This window comes from Lepidochelys kempii, chromosome 3 (genome assembly GCF_965140265.1).
Source record: "Lepidochelys kempii isolate rLepKem1 chromosome 3, rLepKem1.hap2, whole genome shotgun sequence".
In the NCBI taxonomy this organism is placed as follows: Eukaryota; Metazoa; Chordata; order Testudines; family Cheloniidae; genus Lepidochelys; species Lepidochelys kempii.
The window spans coordinates 107,805,146-107,825,220 of NC_133258.1; the positions used below are offsets into that span (position 1 = coordinate 107,805,146).

General features: G+C 39.8%; 1 protein-coding gene across 1 annotated transcript; it reads right to left on the reverse strand.

The window, feature by feature from the left end:
• Nucleotides 1-1,565: 1,565 nt before the first annotated feature.
• NMBR (neuromedin B receptor) lies at nt 1,566-19,872 on the reverse strand. The gene is made up of 3 exons (XM_073335221.1): nt 19,445-19,872; nt 5,290-5,638; nt 1,566-1,967 (listed from the first exon to the last, which is right to left on the reverse strand). Exons 1-3 carry the CDS (start codon nt 19,870-19,872, stop codon nt 1,566-1,568), a joined length of 1,179 nt encoding a protein of 392 aa, XP_073191322.1.
• Between the last annotated feature and the right edge of the window lie 203 nt (nt 19,873-20,075).

Below are 20,075 nucleotides of genomic sequence, written 5' to 3' on the forward strand. Positions count from 1 at the left end.
CCTTGAAAGCAGTAGTATTGAAATTCTCCACACCATAGCATAATCCTTTAGAGATTAAACTGTGGTCCTGAGAGGCTTTGTGGCTGGTCCACTGAGCACTGGCTGGTCACATGGTACTGTTCCTGTTCATTTTCTGCTGTTAATTGCACTAAAACAAGTACAAAGTTTAAGAATCCCTGCTTGAGGGATTTAGGGTAAAGTCTTCAAGAGTGCATCAGTGACTTAGGTCCCACTGACTTTCAGTGAGAGAGTGGAGCTTCTATATATCTAAGACACTTTTGAAAATAGGATTTGGCTACTACCTCTCTTAGGGATCTTTGAAAACATTACCCTTAATCTTGCCGTACTGCATGTTCAACATTTCCATTGAAGTTTATAGTAGTTTTAAGTCAACAAGGGCACTTGGTAGTAGGAAATTAGGAGTGAAATATAATAAGCAATAGACACAGTAGAAACCACTAATTGCAGTGTGGATGTATTCAAACACCTGTGGCTGGCCCATGTCAACTGACTCGGGCTGGAGCCCAAGCTCTGGGATCCCATGACGGGGGAGGGTCCCAGAGCTATAATCCAGCCTGAGGCCTAACATCACACTGTAACTGTATAGCCCCACAGTCCAAGTCCGGTGAGACTGTCAGCTGACACAGGCCAGCGGCAGGTGTTTAATTGCAAGGTAGCCATACCCAGTGGGGTTGCAGGCTTTATAAAACCATAGAATTTTATTTTGGTTTCTGAGAAACTTTTGAGTTTCACCAAATGCTTTTTACCCTGACATAGCTAACTAATTTTAAAAGGAACTGTCATTTTCAAAATTCTAACTAAATGGAATCCTGTACTATGCAAGTGACAGATTCTGGGTGCCTTGTAATTCTTTCACTGCTTCTAGGACTATAACAACAGAAGAATGCAATTTTAAAAATGCAGCCTCCCAGAACTCATGGTCTGCCAGAGCCAAACAGAACTTGGACTTCAAAAACCAAATTTGTATTTGGCGTAAATTGCTGTAGGTCCATTCAAGTGAATGGAACTATGCAGATTTGCACAACTGCAAATCCAGCCTTCACAACATTTTGATTCTCTTCGGAATCTAGAACCTATGGCTTTGGAAAAACCACCTCTCCCAGCCCTAATGAACAGAGTGTGTGCATCATTTTTAGTTGTGTTCCTCATACACTCTATTAGAACAGGACAAGAGCAATTAGCAATAGTCATAAAAAGTCACGTACCATAAATTGTTCAGCTAAGTGAATCAATATTCTTTTTTAAATAACATCATATCAGCTACACCACTATTAACAGCATACCTTTGTTGTCCTGCATGTTAAATGTACAGAATTGTGTCCCTTAACAAACAGTCTTAGAAACCCTCATTCTTCTCTTCTCACTCAGTAATATCATTCATTTCTGTGTGAAAGTAATTAGAAGTTAGATATGCAACGGTCCCAAACTGAAAGACTTGGATCAATCCTCTGTTTCAAGGACTAGTGAAAGCACCCTAAGCTATTGACATGGCTGTGAAATAAAAGCTCAGAATTATTCCTAGGTAAAGTGCTCCACTGATGAAATCATAATGACATTTCCTGTTTTAGGTTGTGCCCATTCAGTAGAGTCAAGGTGGTCACAGTGTTCTTGGCATTACTTTTCAGAGAAGTCATTCGTATGGCAGAGGAGCTGAGCAGATAACTGGTGGATCTCTCTTGATGAGATTTCCTCCTGCAGGAAAGCTGACTGTTGAAATGTCTCCTAAAACTCTCACTCAGAAAATACAGTGCAAATGGGTTGACGCAGGAGTTGCAGAAACTCAGTACTCGGGCCACTAAGGTAATGATCATATGTCCTAGTGATGGGTCGATCTCACTGTAATTAAAGGACCGGTACATGTACAATACATGGTTAGGGAACCAGCAGATGGCAAAAAAGCCAACAAAGACCAGAACAATTTTTGCCAGACGCTTTCGAGTTTCCATCTAAAATGATAAATCAACAGAACCCAAATTAACAACACAGAATAGAACTAATCCACGTAACAGACTTAATTAATACATGTAACATTTCACTTAACATTAACTCTAACAATGAATTCAGATAAGATTGGTAAAATTACTTCCTTTAAGGGCTAAATTACTTTTGCTATCTCATTTGCTTTCATTTCTCATGTACAGTTCACTTTCATTAACCACTCCTTAGCTGCTTGCAGCTACACTAGATAAACTGGCCTTTATATATGGGTTTGTTAAATAGATAAGTACACCAAGATGGACTCATATTCCAAGTATATATTGGCTTTCAGCCACCACATAAGATGGTAGAATAGATTCCTTTGGAACATATCTCAACCTTTGGCTAATTTGAAAAAAAAAATTGAAATTTGGAGACATTATTAGTCTGATGCATGGAGTGTTAGCTAACCAATGGCACTTACATCCCGTTATTTCCCCCTGGGGCTGAAATGCCACAGCTTGTACCATTCTCTTAGCAAATCCCCAGAACAGGTGCTCTTAGCACTCAGTGGCATCTCAGATGCAGACTGAGGTAAAGGGTCTGGTAAAGCATCCAAAGTGAGACTAGAGAAGCAGTTCCCAATTGCATTGCTGTAGAATAGTGGGAGTTGCAGGCCACCTGTTCCTCCGAAGCCATTTACAGGGCTAAATGTAGGGGAATATGGCCAACACACTGGTCCTCACAAAAAACAAGGTGGAGGGAACAGGCCAGGTGGTCAACCCCTGAAGACAGTGAAGGTAGAAAGCCACTGTGTGTTCCCTCCACTGTAGGGAAAGCCAGGGCCTGCTGTGGGGAGGAGGGCTTATGCGGAGGATTCCTGCTTTCTGGCTCTATTTTTTACTAGAAAAACTCAAATGAATTTGGGGGTGTTGGAGGGTTGCAAAACTCTGTGAACTAAACCAGTAAGTATAGTTCACCAATACCCATCCAAACCCAAACCAGCAGGTTTCACACAGCCACAGAGAGCATGCTGTTTTCTATCTCTGCAAAGTTTGTGCTTTGAAGGGCACACACTCTAGGCCTCTGAATCTCTTCCTGCTTCTACTGGGCCTGATTTTCCATTGCCTTTCACCTTGTGCAACCATGTATACTTGTACAAAGTGAGTTGGAAATTGGCTATAAATGCTACCATTCCGATCGAATAGGATTTTACACCCATTTTGCACTCTATTCGCAGCTGTAAATTGCAAAGCTAGCAGAAAATGAGATGTGTACGTTCCCCATCTGTTCTCTTTCTTAGAGAAACTCTGGTTGGAAACAGGAATCTGAATCCTTTACCATTTATCAAGTGTTATGTACATAGGTCAGACTGTCCTCCCCCTTTTAATCTAATAGATAAACTCAACAAATAAGTAAAGCAAAAATGTGTTTTGTTTTTTAAAGAATCTCTGGCAGTTTCGGAAATGTGATGAAAATTAGCTTTACTTTCCATGAGGTCAAACAAATGGTTCTTTATATTTCACAGAGTAAGAAAATGGTCCGTGCAGTGCTGGTAAGTGTGTGTTTTTAAAAGGAAACAGGCTAGAATAGAAACAAAATGTTGAGTACAGAGGACACAGGAATTTTTTTCATTATTCTGTTAAACATATTTTTAGATGGTAAATAGTTTCTCTCTTCTCAGGGGGTGAAAATGTAACAGTCTAAAATGTGGCAGCAAATACCCTACCTAATTCTTTTAATCAGCATTGGTCTTTTATTAAGCAATCTAAGCTGTCTGTAAAGTGGATGTAGGATTTTGAGGCAGTTTCCCTCAGAAAGATTTACTTTGTTGAACAGTAAAACTGTTGTGTCATTTACATTGATGAGTAGGCTGCTGATATGGCTTGTTGATCTGTCACATTGATTTCAGTTGGCTGTTAATATGCTCTGTCTCAAAGACTTGTAGCATATTGTAATATAGAGGATGCAAAGAAGGATGGTACTACTAAATATGGATCGTAGAGAACCTCTGTACATTCAGCATTTCTATTCAGAGGAATGCCTCCAAAATCTGACCGCTTATCCAAGCCACTTTGTTCTAGAAACAAGAAGAAATCCTTACATGGATTTTTAGCACTTCGTAGTTTCAACTAGATTAGAAGTCCTACAAGAACTGCCTTTTCTGTTGTATTTCAATACCTAGTTTCCAGGCACAAGGTTTTTTTACACCTTTGATGAATCTGGCCCTTTACAGTTTGTTTCCACAGATTACTCTGTAATGCACTGGATTTCTTTCAGCAAGAGATGAGTATATATAGGTCAGAAAACTACAACTGGTTGCCCCAGCAAATGCTGTTTCTTAACAAATACAAAAGTGATCGCTAAATCAACAACACATAGAAATACTCAAGTCACCAATACCATACATTAGTATAAATAGTAATTAATGTCATCAGTTGAATCGTTTGTTTCTTACTACAAAACTAAGACAGAAAAGAAATAAACACACTCTTCAGCTTGTTTTTCTTTGTATTTCTTATCTAACAGAGTAAAAATACTCATTCCAAACTAGTCTTAGAACTGTTGTAAAATAAGATTTAACATAGGGAGATTTTTGAGATAATGGGCCCATGCCTATGAGAATTTTAATATAATCCTAGGCCTATACTATGTATTGTAACAAAGTTCCTCCTCTACCTTGGTGGGTCTTGCGCTTATTGATGGATTTGCTCGCCTTGGAGCTTCACGGCAGTCCTCAGTTGGGCCATTTTCGTGAACCCACAGTCCAGGTCAACTCCTCCTGTGTCTGACCAGGAGTTGGGAGGTTTGGGGGGAACCCGGGCCCACCCTCTACTCCGGGTTCCAGCCCGGGGCCCTGTGGAATGCAGCTGTCTAGAGTGCCTCCTGGAACAGCTGTGTGACAGCTGCATCTCCCTGGGCTACTTCCCCATGGCCTCCTCCCAATACCTTCTTTATCCTCACCATAGGACCTTTCTCTTGGTGTCTGATAATGCTTGTACTCCTCAGTCCTCCAACAGTCTGTGTTCTCACTGTCAGCTCCTAGCACCTTTTGCTCCCAGCTCCTTACACATGTACCACAAACTGAAGTGAGCTCCTTTTTTAAACCCAGGTGCCCTGATTAGCCTGCCTTAATTGATTCTAGCAGCTTCTTGATTGGCTGCAGGTGTTCTAATCAGCCTGTCTGTCTTAATTGTCTCCAGAAGGTTCCTGATTGTTGTGCTTTCTGCCACTCTCCTGTAGCCATCCGGCCCGACCCTGTCACAGCATGTTACAGCTTTTGTGCTTTTATTTTAAAATGTGTACAGCAGACAAATCTTTCACTATACAAGTGCACTGCAAATAGCTTACCTGTCTTTTAGAATGCTCACTATATTCTCCAGGGATATTGTGTGCACTCTTAATTAAAGTCTTAGCAATATGATAGTAGTAGATACTAATGATGGTGAGAGGAATAAGGAAATATACTAAGAATATCAGCACAGAGTGGATCTTCGGGTGCATGTCATCTGTCTGGGGATAGGGTATGCATGCCCTGAAACTGACGTTATCTGTGCCATTGATGTGGGCCACTTCAGAGAAAACTGCTTCAGGAACTGCTAACATCATGGAGATTATCCAGATGGCAAAAGCTTTAAAACACGTCCACAGAACTGCATTTGATGTTTGGATGTCCATGGGATTTACAATTGCTTTGTACCTGGAGAGGGGCAAAAATAATTAATTAATTAATAATAAACATTCTATGTCTGATGCATAAAGGCAATACAAGCCTTTGATTAAAGTAACATGTAACACTTGAATTTTTCTGATGTGATGTGTCATAGATGTACATATAATCTATTTTACTACAGTATATTGTATTTATTAATGTATATTAAATATAATATTTAATAATTACATTTTTTCTGTGAAAACCACGTGTTGTATCAAGAAATTCAATTCTCTCTCTCTCTCTCTCTCTCTTTCATGACAGGACACTGAATTATTATAGCTGCAGCCACACCACCTGGGACTGTGGTCTTGTCAGCTCTCATCAGTTAAGTAGTGTTAGGCGTGAACCAGACGCTGCCAGAAATCGATGTTGGTGATTCAGTAGATAGTACACTGTCACCTGAGCCATCACTGAGTCAGTGTTAGAGGGTACTGTGCTGTTGGTGGTGTCCTCTTTAAGCTGAGACATAAACCAAAGTTACTGATCACTTGTGGTAACAAAGAACCCCTGGCTTCTGTTCTGAAGAATAAGGGTGGTCAGGCTGGCAAATTTAATCAGTGTGTCCTGTCTACTTAAATTCCCCAGGCATTTTCAAAGGGACACATTATTCTTCACTCTCTGTCCTAGGGCCCAATCCTGTGAGGTGCAGAGCACCCTGCCCGCCAACTGAAGTTAGTGGGAGTGGAACTCAGCACCTCCGAGGAGGCATTCAGCATATTGAAGAATCTGGCCCATTGTTTATATCTATGAAAAGACATGGAATAGGAAATGGTAAGTAACAGACTACAGATGAAATTAAACATAAATGATGTATTACAACATTAATGAAAAGCAATTATGCAGCTTCTCTATTTGTACAAAATTGGCACAGATGTAGATAATAGGACAATCTGAAATCTATGAGCTGATAGATTTCTATAAACAAATTTGGCTAGGTTTTATTAACATTTGGAAGTAAACCTAAGTAAGGAATGTTATTTATTTAAATTACCAAGGAAACCCATGTTCCCATTAACCTCTTTGATGAACCCAGCCCATTGTACATTGCCAGTTAGGTCATGTAGTTATTATAAATGAGTTTTCAGTTTTAATTAGAAGTCTTCCCTAAACGTCTATATTCCTCCCTTTTCTAACATTACCACCAATGGCAAGGGTGCCTCATTGTAGGAAATATTTTTATAATAAATTTTCTTTCTCTGGAGCTTGGGCATTCTGCTTATAAATACATTCACATGCTCACTTGAAGCTCCCACTGTGAATATCTGAACCTGCCTAGTGGGTATGTTACAGAGCTTCTTATTGTTGGCATGGAAGAAACTCCCTCTGTCATCCTCCCCCCAACCCCTTCCCTCAACACACAAACTAAATATCTTAGTGTTGGAATGAAAGAGTATCCTCTTCCTAAAGTATTTTTGTTGGAGGCACATGGTCTTAAACCCTAATATTGATTATATCATCTGTGACGATTATTTTAAAGAAACAGATATAATTGCCGCTTCAAGAGAAAAAAAGCCACTCAGGCTAGATACTATCATCTTCCATTGCACTTAATACTATGGGAAAGAGCTTTCTTGTGATTTGTTGCTTTTAAATAATAAAATACCATGAATCAGGACAATAATTTACTATAAATATTCGTTTTATGAATGAAACAGCAAAGTACCATTCTCAACATCTGTACTTCTGTGACTGCACTAATGTCATTCAAGGGACTGAGACCTAGGGCCTCTAAAGTATTTAAGCACTTAAATACCTTTGAGGACCTGGGGCTGGCTGAGCTCCCTCTGCTTGCGCTGTTTTCAGTATTGTATTCTTTCCTTCCTGCTTACAGAATATGCATGCATGGGAAGACATATAAAAGTTCAGATATTATCAAAATACCACTCTGGGTACCGAGAGTAAATCTGAGTTCTAAAATATGTTTCATTTCCTTCTGACTATTTTCCTTCTCCTCCCCCAACAACTTCATCATTCTCACTGAAGTTGATTGGGGAAAATAAATTTTTTAAAACAATGAACCAAATTCAGTGTTTGGATGTGCATATAGGGCTCCCATGAATCCAAGTGCAAAATTTAGCCTGGTGTTCAGTCCTTTTCCAGTGCTATGAAAGTATGGGAGATTATCAAAAAGTGTCTGCATGAAATGATTGAAATTTGGAAGGGTCACCATGTGTTAATGCCATATTTGCTCTATGAATCCTCATGGAGAAGTTTAGAGAAAAGAGACAGCAACTGAATGAGGTCTTTATGGACTTGGAGATGGTTTATGATCATGTACCACAAGAATTAGTTTGGCAGACTTTGGGACAGAAAGATGTGCTGGAAGGATATGTCCTTCTTATCTAGGATATGTATGATGGAGTGACTACCACAGTCAAAACCAAACATGGCTACAACTGAGAATTTCCAGTAAATGTTGGCCTGCGCCAAGGTCAGCATTGAGACCTTTTTTGTTTTTGTTGTCTTGGATGTGGTAAGTGAGAATATACGAAGGGAGTCACCTTGGAATATGCTGTTTGCTGATGACTTTGTGATCTATGCAGAAGACTGTGAGATCCTGCAACCAACTTTCAACAGTGGCAACACAGTTTACAGTGAATGTTGGTAGGACTGAGGCTGTGACAATTGATGGAGGAGGACCTGCCATAAAGGATATTACAAGCAAAGAACTTAAAGTGAAATAATTTAAATACCTTGGATCAATGGTTGCTGACAATGGTACCTTCCTGAGCGATGCCTGAGATCATACCAAAGCTGCTTGGTGCAAATGGTGGGCGATGCCCCCAGTTTTTTGTGATAAAAAGATACCAACAAAGTTAAAAGCTAGAGTGTACAGAACTACAATTCAACCCGTCCTAATATATGGAACCGAGACTTGACCAGCAACAAGAAAAGAAATCCGTATGCTCTCCCCCATGAAATAAAGATGTTGAGATGGTCAGTTCCATGATAGAAAATGAAATGAGGTTGTGAGAGGCCTAATGCAGGTTGCCCCAACTGAAGACAAGTTGAGGAAGGCGAAGCTACGTTGGTATGGATGTGTCCAGTGGAGACCTCAGAGTTATGTTGGTAGGATGGCCTTTGCGATGATTATGGATGGAAGATGATCAAGGGGGTGGCCAAAGACTCAGAACATGGACTGGATATCAGCAGAACTTAGAACAATTTTCATGACAGCCAGGAGTATAATCATGAGTTTTGGAAGAAGGCTTTAAAAGTTGCCAAACTGGAATAGGGAAGTAGCAAGAAAAAAGAAAAAGAAGTCTCTAGTCCTTACAGCTATACCACCACTACAGGCATCAGACTCCCTGTGCTACTCTGCACTGTACTGAGTCCACTTCCTGCCACATACACTGTACCCTGAAATGAAGCACGTCTAAATGCCTTTTGGGTATAGCTTCAGCAGCTGGACTAGGTTTTTCTCTTACAAAGCCATCAGAGCCACCACTTTCAGGCAGCTTGTCAGCCATCAGGTAAAGTGGCTTTCAAGGTAACAGCCACAATGACAAAACAGAAATATCACTTTTGCTTTTCTGCAAATTTGGGGTGTTTCTTTCCTTGTCTGTTTGTCACCAATGAGATCTGTTTCATGGGCCTGCAGCACTAACAAGCAGCCTCGTCCAAAACATGCCAGATTTTCTCAGTACTTCTAACACTGAGATGACTCATTTGCTTAGGCCCTGATCCTGCACCTTTGAAGTCAGGGGGTGTTTTACTGTGCAGGATTAGGGCCTTAAAACTACACCATGTAATCTGCATGGAAATCAATTGAAACGAGGACCAACAAAGTAGTCAAAGGCGGGTGATCCTCACATCAGGAAGATCTAGTCCAATCTTTGAGCAGGGGATTGGACTAGATGACCTCCTGAGGTCTCTTCCAACCCTAATGTTCTATGATTCTATGATCAGAAACATCCATTTCAGCGTTATGTTCTAGAGACAAGCTCCATCCACACAAACTGTTCGACAGCAATCTGAGAAGTGTAATGAAAACCATTTGTCTGTACCTTACAAAAGAAAATCCCTTCCATTTCTTAACAAAGAACCATAATTAATATTGTCAAGGAATATGGAACTACAGGGATTTCCTTTACTTTTATTAACAATGCTGTTGACCATATAAATAAACTCCTGTAGTAATGCCAAACAATTAAGTGCAATGTCCTGTGTAAATGAGATGTATATGCTCTCACCCCTTACATATACACAGTGCTAACACACCACATTCTCAGCAGATGTAAATAAGCATGACTTCATTTGTTGTTTGCAGTTGTGTTGTAGCCACAACATGTTGGTTCCAGGATTTTAGATACAGTGTGTGAGATAATATCTTTTATTGGACCAACTTCTGTTGGTAAAAGACAAGCTTGGAAGATATCACCTCACCCCCCTTTGTCTCCATAATTTCATTGACATCACTGGGGCTATGCCTCTTTATACCAGCTGAAGATCTGGCCCAAATTGAGGTGTTATTAACTGATCTCTTTCTATAAAGGCAAGCACCGATACTGCCCTGCAGTTATAGAGACAGCTGGATCCGCCAGTTATGAAAAGAGTGAATGTTTTTTTCAATTTGAAGGCGTTTGTAAAAACATAGATGATGCAAAAGTTATATCTGGTTACATTGCATTCCTGCTGTTTTTGAAACGATTGAAACACAGATTATGTTTATCTGAGAATTTCAGAGACGTTAATGGTGCCAACTACTGACTCGAAAAGAAAAGGTGTTGATCACTGAGATGTAATTTAAAGCTGATTATTGAAATTGTCATATTACTGTGATTTTTATTGGGCTATGTTTTAAGGCTATTGGGGAAGTTTTTTTGGTACAACTGACAGCCACATAGCTTCCATTTTAAGATAACAGGACCAGTGCTTAGCCCACAGGTAATCCCCCAAAATGTCATCTGCCATGTTCATCTCTCTACTGGCATTTTACTTTGAGTGTGATTATGTATAGGTTTGAAATATAAGAAGACATTATTTAGCTTGACAATATAAAGGGTCATCAGGAGTCTAAATACAGAATTAAGGTGTAACTCAGCACTTTTTATGACGAGTCAGTGTCCAGTAGTAGATCATGCAGAGAAATTTTAGACCGGGAGGGTGAAAAGTAAACCCTCTAAAGCAAATCCTGCTTTCCTTACATGAGCAGCTGCATTGACTTAATGAGTCTATTTGCCTGAGTAAGATGAGCAGAATTTGACTATTCAGTACAGGAGAAAATGACCTTATTCATATGTTCTAGTGTCCTGGGAAGTTCTTTCAGGACACCTGAAATGTCCCAGTTTTTCATAGAATCAGTCCATCCATTTGGTGCTGTTTGTTTTTTAACAAATATAAAATGCTTGTTCAAGACATATCCCTTTGCTGAGTAGAACTGCCTCTGCATTTACCAGTGGAATGATCATTCAATGTGATGACAAGCATTAGGAGTGAAGAGAAGTTGAATGGGTGAGTGGAGACATGATTAAAACTGTTCATATGCTCAAAGTGAATGTCAGTGACACATGTTCAGTGTTTCATGATAAGTTTCTGCGGAAACAAAATCTGCCATGCCAAAAAATTGGTCCTTTTGACCCAGGAACTGGCAGCAGCAATAGCCTAGCATGACACTTTAAAAAAGAAAAGGAAAGCTTATGCTCAAATAAATGTGTGAGTCTCTAAGGTGCCACAAGTCCTCCTTTTCTTTTTGCGGATACAGACTAATACGGCTGCTACTCTGAAACTTTTAAATAAGATACTCTTGTCTTTGGTATGATGATTTCTCCACCCTAAAAGGTGTCACCGTAAAAAAATTTCCCATTTTTGATTTTGAAAATATGATCACCTTGCAGGTAGGAAGTACAATTCTATCCTACTCAAACCCTCCTCCCCCCGTCTATATCTGGAGTTTCACAGGAAGATGGGAATATTTCTCTGACTTTTCTTTTTCTCTTGCCTCTTCCTCCACCTCTCATCTAAAATAAACCTACTGTACTTCTTACAGGCTAACAAAAGCCTCCCAGCAGGAGGCCAACTCGCATATCCATGAAGAGCCATAGCCTCTTACTGCCACTGGCCTGAATCCATTTACCTGGTATTGCACAGCCTTTCACTGACTGATAAAAGACATCTTTATCTATTTGCTCAAGCCTGTTCCTAAGGAAGGTGATGATGTAAGAACGAAAGGAGTATTTTCCAATATTCTCTATTGTAATGATATTTAAGCGTATACATGCATCCAAAAATTCGCTGATGGGCACCTTTTATACAACTTAACGTGCCATAACAGATTCGGTTCAGTATGGAATCTGGTCAGAAAGGCTAGCAGTGACTGCGAAAACAGCAAAAACGAAGGGCCTGATTCTTCATTCCATGACACCCATTTTACACCCCTGTCTAGTCTAGTAATAGACTAGATGATCAGGCTATAAAACTTATTGGCTCCTATGAGTCTTGTATCCTGGAGGTTTGAATGGGCAAAGCATTTGAAGGGAGTGAAGCATTTTGGGTTTTATTCCTCTCCCCCTTGCCCTCAGTATGGGCCTGATCCAAAGCCCACTGAAGTCAAGGTCCTTAGTGAACTAATGATTTCCAAAAACTTCCCAGTACATCGGAACAGGTTGGTTTCAGAAAATGGGGAAAGTGAAACAACTTCACTATAGTCTGTTTAAAATAACACTCCCACTAATACATAATTTATATAAACATCATTTCAAGGTGTGTATATATAACCCACCTCGATATAATATACTGTATGGCCATTGCTACTGCCCAACCTTAGGCAGTGGGTCAAGAAGCACACTATTGCTCTGCACATGCCTGAATAAAGAAAATCAATTTTCATCTCCTAAAGGTACGACTATCAGAGGAGAAGGTCAATAAAAGATATTAGTTGCCCAGAAGCATAAATGTCTGGAGGCAGAAGCCTATGGTGTACAAATCTGTTCAATTACAGTTTACCCTTATAAAACTATTACTGTCATAAACCGTTCCCCATGTTTCCTTTTTAAACTCAGTGATGGGCAGAATAATTAAAGAGCAGCTACAGGATAGCATGTCCCCCTGATTTTCAGAAGTGTCATGGCCAATACTCAGGCAGTGTAAATGAGTACAAAGCTCTGTTGACGTCAGAGTCATGTCCATTGACTGCAGCTGAGGATCTGGCCTAACATTTTAAAATCCTGAAGAAAAGGAAACTGTTGCCTCATCTGCCTTTTCAGCTGTTCCATACCAGTTGCCTTAGTCTCCCCTTTTCAACATATCTGATTCCATTTCATTTGCACCTTCTGCAGAAGCTTTGCATTATAGCAACACAGAGACATCCCCCTAGATTGTTGTGTATTTGTTTATTGTACCTAACAAAAGGATCAAAGACACAAAAGTGTATTTAACAAAAATAAAGAAGGTATGGAGAGAAAGCAAAAATACACAATTAAAGAGCTCAGTGTGTAAACCAAGTATTGAAAAATAAAACAAAAGGTAGAATATTAATGTGGAAAAAACAATGGATAATACAAAAGGAACAACACACACACAAAACAGGAAATAGACAGAGAAGGCAAAATGAAAAATGATACACAAAAAAATTAAACCCCCAAAACCATAAAGCCTGAAAGAACGGATGTTTCTATAACAAAACACACATTAGAAATATTCTGTTTCTGATGCAATTCTGCAATCTGAAGCAATGATGCAACATAAGTATACATTTTGGGTGAGAAATATATAAAAATCAATTTCTGTGTGTGTGTGTGTGTGTGTGTGATTTATATATATATTATTTATAGAATAAATATGGAAGGTACTTAGCTCTTATATTTATATATATAAAAGAGCTAAATATATTCACTATTTATTCTATTAATAAATCTCTTCTCAGTATGGTCAGTAAGAAATCTTTCCCCCCTGGATAGCATTGCCCAAAGAGCTATGTGGACTAGGTTTCCTTTTTCACCTTACTTTGGACCACTGCTAGAGGCAGAGTACTGATCTTGATAGTATGATCCAATGCAGTAAATCTGTACACTCCCGTACATTCAGTTAAGCTGTGTGAAATGGTTAAAACTCAGAACAAACTGGAGGATTTGGGGCTTTTCATACTGTAAGTAGGTAACATTCTGATCCTCACCTGAAGAGAAAAGATACATACAATGCATATAATACACAATGCCCCTTTTCTGGGGGTTGCCTTTATTGTTAACTTACATAACAACACCAAAACATAAAACTCAGCTTAAGCTATCTCCCAACAGAACCTTCTCTGGCCCAGACCCTAGTTCTCTGTGTCTCATCCCTGGTTTACACTACGAGTTTAGGTCGAATTTAGCAGTAGTCAGTAAACTGCACTAGCGAGCTTTTAAATGTCCAAATGCACATTCTATCACCATTCTGCACTTGCTCAGCCTATAGTTGAACTGCTCCTTACTACTGTTCAGGGTGGCTGTGTATGGCCTCATGAGCCATGGCATTAAGGGGTAGGCTGGATCCCCAAGGATAACTATAGGCATTTCAACATCCCCAAGGGTAATTTTCTGGTCTGGGAAGTAGTTCCTTCCTGCAGCTGTTCAAACAGACCAGAGTTCTTGAAGATGCGAGCATCATGCACCTTTCCCAGCCATCCCACGTTGATGTCGGTGAAACGTCCCTTGTGATCCACCAGTGCTTGCAGCACCATTGAAAAGTACCCCTTGCAGTTTACGTACTGGCTGCCAAGGTGGTCCGGTCCCAAGATAGGGATATGCATTTCGTCTATTGCCCCACCACAGTTAGGGAACCCCATTGCAGCAAAGCCATCCGCTATGACCTGCACATTTCCCAGAGTCACTACCCTTGATAGCAGCAGCTCAGTGATTGTGTTGGCTACTTGGATCACAGCAGCCCCCACAGTAGATTTACCCACTCCAAATGATTCCTGACTGACTGGTAGCTGTCTGGCATTGCAAGCTTCCAGAGGGCTATCACCACTCACTTCTCAACTGTGAGGGCTGCTCTTATCTTGGTATTCTTGCACTTCAGGGCAGGGGAAAGCAAGTCACAAAGTTCCATGAAAGTGCCCTTATGCATGCAAAAGTTTCGCAACCACTGGGAATCATCCCAGACCTCCAAGACTATGCGGTCCCACCAGTCTGTGCTTGTTTCCCAGGCCTAGAATCAGCGTTCCACAGCATGAACCTGCCCCATTACCACCATGATATCCCCATTGCCAGGGCCCGTGCTTTGAGAGAAGTCTGTGTCCATGTCCTCATCACTATCATGATCACGCTGTCGTCACCTCCACTCCTGCTTTTGCAGGTTCTGCACATACTACAGGATAATGCGCGAGGTGTTTACAATGCTCACAACAGCAGTGGTGAGCTGAGCAGACTCCACGCTGCCGTGGTATGGTGTCTGCAGGAGAGCAGAGTTGCAGTGGAAGCGGTAGATGACAACGGATGCCACAGAACGACAAGAGGACCTGCGAGGTAGATTCATGGCACCAACCAGGAGAGCAGAGTTGCACTGGAAGCAGTGGATGATGATGGTTAGCAGTCCTACTGCACCGTCTACTGACAGCAGTATGGTGTCTGCACGGAAAAAAGGCGTGAAACTATTGTCTGCTGTTGCTTTCACGGAGGGAGGGGCGACTGATGACATGTACCCAAAACCACCCGTGACAATGTTTTTGCCCCATCAGGCATTGGGAGTTCAACCCAGAATTCCAATGGGCAGTGGAGACTGTGGGAACTGTGTAAGGAGGTGGGGATGGCAGATACAGCACTCGGTATCTGATTGACTACACCTGTTGGATGGTTTAAATTTCTTCAAACCCCTCCATCATACACTCAGTGTGCCAACAGAATTTAGCACAAAAAAAGTGTAGAAAATAATTACTTTGCCTCCGGTCCATGTTTTAAAGAGAGACAGACTTGATTAGGAGAATGTGGACACCTCTGAGCACAGACTTCTAGTCAAGATAAATCTTTTACTATTAGTTCCCCACTTATGGGATAAAGTCCATAAAACAATACTACTTGTAATGATGTTGCAGCTCTGCAAATGCTGACACTGTGACATGACATTACTCATGAAAATACCACTTTCTGTGGCCTATGTCTCATAAAATGACCTCATGGTCCAGTGTGTATGCAAATATTTAAGGATACAAACCCAGTAGCTGCTATGGGATATTTTGCACCATTGCTGAAAGACCTCATCCTATTATTTTAATTGGGTATCTGACAATGTAAGAAATAATAGAGGTATGAAGTGACTCAACAAGCATTTTATTTTCTATTATAAAGTCAGAAATCAACACTGAACTCACATATTTTTAAGGTTGTATAGAACTGTAGTTGTTTTTCTCTCCATTTCTACATCTACTTTTGCATAGTTCCAAGAAATGCTACTTGAAGCCATAGAAGATTAAAGTAATATTGTATTGAATAGCTGAGCTATTCAAATCTTAATAATGATGTAAGGTGCTGATCCAGCAAAGCACAAAAGCAGGTTCTTAACTATAAGCATGTACTTAAATGTTTTTGGATTGGGGCCAAAATGATGATAGGGCTTTGCTATTAAAATGTAGGAGTTAAAAGGCTGGCTCTAGTGTAATCAATGACAAATCTCTTATTAACTTCAAGGGAGCCTGAATTTCAACCATGACCATTATTCAATTATCCTAAAAGCCATCTAATTAGTGCTTTCTTTCGGTCATGCTTTTAAAAAAGAAGAAAAAGTCACTCTGTATGTATGGTGATAGGACCCGATTTATGCTTGGTCTAATTCCATTGATTTCAATGGAGTTACACAAGGGCTGCATTTGACCCTCTGCACTTTAAGCATTTGTTAAAAGGAAAAATAAATCTAGAGAAAACAGCAGAATTATATTTGATCACAATATTAGAAAAATGTGACCATGCAAAAAAGTATGAGCTATAAACAGTAGCCCATGGTATTGCTAAAGGAAGCTAAAAATGTTAGGCTGAATCTTTAGCTGGTGTAAATCAGCATAGCTCCATTTACACTTCCTGAAAATCTGGTCCATTATCCTTAACTCAGCAGAATCCCACTTGTTTCACTTCCAGACACACTGAAACTTGTTTTCTAGGCATTTTACAGATATAATTGTTTCTAATCCTCACACAGTACAATTTCTACAGGAAGTTTACATGGAGAAAGATCATGGGAGCCCAGTATTCTACAAGGGACACAATACAAGGTACACATTTGTTTCACTAAAAGGAAGAGGTCACCAGTTTTCTGAGAAAATATTTATCTGTAACTGAAAGGTCAAATGAAATACAAAGCACAGTTAGAATAGCTGTCTATGGAATGAGTACCACTGTAATATCCAAACAAGGAAATTAATATATAATTGACCCCCATCCACAACAAGTCTCAACACTCAAATATACTGTTCAGTCCATGGTGACTTATGAAGTCAACCCTTGTAATATTTTATTTTCAGAAATCACCATTACTGTAACATGTGTCACTTGATGTAGGGAATTTCCAAACTTATGATTACTATTAATTACACTATGGGAATATTTAAACCTTTCCTTTTTGCTCCTCATTCCAGTTTCTCCCAACTCCTTTTATACAATCCAAATAGTAAATATAGGCATACTTTTAAAAAAAACTCTGAATATTTTATATATGTTATTTTGTATGTTTAACCCCATTGAAGTTTAAAGGGAAAAATTCAATCCCTTTTTCCTCCTAAAGCTAAAAAAAGATAAATTCACAAATCTCTCCTTAGGTCAGTCTAAATATTTTCAGTTGATTCTCGTGTCAATGATAGACCAGAAAAACTTTTAGTTCCAATGCAGTAAAAAAGTACAAGTACTTTAAAGGGTATCTTTGAAAAGAGTACGTTTACTGTGCACCAAACTAACCATGTAGTAAACTACAGTGGGACCCCTGTAACTTCTTTGGCAATTAGTCCAGCATTCCTTCAGCATGAATGCCTTCCATTTAGTTCAATGGGAGCTTAAGGTCCACAAAAGTGCAGGATAGGGTTGAAAGAGTCCTCTTCAACTCCCATTAAGTCAAGACTCTCATTGACTTTAATGAAAGCTGGACGGTGTCCAAAAGTAATAATGACTCAGTCAACTGAAGTCAATGGAATTTTTTGCTGAGTAAAAACTGATGGATTGAGATTGGTAATTATTTACCAAGTGAATAAGTCCCCAGTAAATGAAAAGATAATCTACAGAAGAAAAGAAGAAATACAGCTGTCAAATAATATGCTTGGCTTTATCAGGGAAATCACTCACATTTCTACTACACATAATACAATACAACCCTCTAAAATGTTAAAGGAACCACCTGTAATAAAAGCATTTTACACAGTCAAGACAGTGTGTGTATTGCTGTTTTCTAGGATGTCAACACTAAAATATATGCAGTCATCATGACTTCAGTAGTATTATTACTTTCATGCATCTTTATTAATATAACGAGGATGCAAAACTATATGTATAATAATACTGAATTTATGATGACTCAGAAGTTATATCTCAAAAGTAAAATAAATGAAACTTGAACCTCTATACCACATCCTCCATATTTCACTGGTGATTTGACAAATCTCTGATTTGAAAATACATTCCTTCCATATCATATAGAATATCACAATAGCACTTTTTAAAATGAAAGTATATTTTGCATGTCCACTTTCATATACAAGGCAGTTTGAGGTAAATTCCTGAACTGATTAAATTAGAGTGTTACATTCTCCTTTAAGGATCTTTCATAAGTTGTAGTCAAAAATACCAAACATTAATATAGATTGAATGCTTTATACAAAAGTAATAATATAGGGCCTGATTCAAAACCCACTGAATTAATCTGACTTTGAGGGGCTTTTGGATCAAGCTTTTAGATGAAATTAGACTCTTTTGCAAACTGGCTGAAAAACTGGGGAAATAATTTTTTTATACCCTGAAGGAAAAAGTTAAAACAAAACAAAAAACAACAAAAAACTTGTGTAAAGCTAAAGATACATTTTCCAACACAAACCTTTATCACTGTTATACACTGAAAGCCAGTCATACGTGCACATGGTCAGATAAGACTTCCACAGAAGTCAGTGAGAACTTTGCCTGAAAGAGTTCAAGAACTTTCATCTGTAGCTGAAGAAAAGTGTTCAAAACAGGAAAGAAAAAAAGATGATAATAATTTAAAGGATGCAGTCAGTCATTTTGCAATACTTTTGTCATTTAGGACCTGAGCCTGCAATCCCTTCCTTATTCAAGCAAATACTACACCTGGGAACAGTCCCAGTGGAGTAATAGGGCTGCTCACATGAATAATCACTACCACTGTGAGTAAGAGTTGTCAGACTAGGACATGAGGGATGGTGGAAAGAGAAAGTGTATTTTTCTTTATCTGCTATTCCTCTAGAAAAGTTTGAAAATGTTAACGGAGCTGATCCGGTAGCCTTGAATTCCTTGAATGGTTCTCTTTAAATCATTTAGCAGAAAGAGATGCAGGAATAAACCCTTTCCTCTTTATGTGTTGGTTATTGGGGGAAAAGGGGAGGGAATTTGTTTGTTGTTTTTTATGTATTTTTGGAATGGAGATGAAATGGGTATCACTGTTTTGGGCAACAAAATCAAGGTATATAATTCAAGGGCATGTCAAAACAGAACATTTTGGTGCATCAGCATTCCTATGATACCAGAATAGTTCTGGTACTAATATCTGGTAGCTAGTTGCTCCTGTAGAGCAGAAATTTCTCTCTCTCTCTCTCTCTCTCTCTCTCACACACACACACACACACCCTGCAGATAATGATGATCTCTAGGCGTATTGCCATCTTACCTGTCTGCACTCAGGGCGGTGAGAGTGAAGACGGACACGCCCACCGAGGTGAGCTGGATGGCAGGGATGAGTTTGCAGCCCACCTTTCCGAACATCCATTCCTCGAAAAGGTAACGGGAGGCATCCACCGGCATGCAGGTCACCAGCAGCAAGAGGTCTCCGGCGGCCAGGCTGGAGATGAAGATATTGGGCACGCTTCTCATAGCGCTGTTGGAGATGAAGATCTTCACCAGGGTGATGTTGCCTAGCAAGCCCACAGTGATGATGAGCAGGTAAAGCGAGGGGATCACACAGCGGACGATAAACACCGCCGTGCCCCGGGAAGGGGGCAGGAGGTCTGTTTCCAGCAGCACCCCTGGCACCAAAGCATTGCTTACATTTCCTCCTGGGGGCTGCACGGTGAGGTTGAGGGAGAGCTCCCCAGCCATCCTCCCAGCTCCGGAGATACCAACTGCAATGGGAAAGAGCAAAATAATTTGTCTCTGAGTCAGCAAAGAAAATCTTGTTCTTTCTTTCTTCCAAGTTTTCTCCCACCAAAATCGCAAAGGAGGGATTGTCTGCGGACAAACACTGAAGAGTTAAAAGAGAGAGACCTTCAGTTGTGTCATTTCTCTACCCAAAGCCACTTCTT

Bases quoted from the DNA above. Each gene is read 5' to 3' on its own strand.
- NMBR (XM_073335221.1), bottom strand. From the start codon at position 19,872: ATGGCTGGGGAGCTCTCCCTCAACCTCACCGTGCAGCCCCCAGGAGGA. The intron at 5,639-19,444 runs GTAAGATGGCAA...GCCCCTCTCCAG, and splicing joins ACCGCCCTGAGTGCAGACAG to GTACAAAGCAATTGTAAATC. The intron at 1,968-5,289 runs GTAAGCTATTTG...TTATCATTTTAG, and splicing joins GTGAGCATTCTAAAAGACAG to ATGGAAACTCGAAAGCGTCT.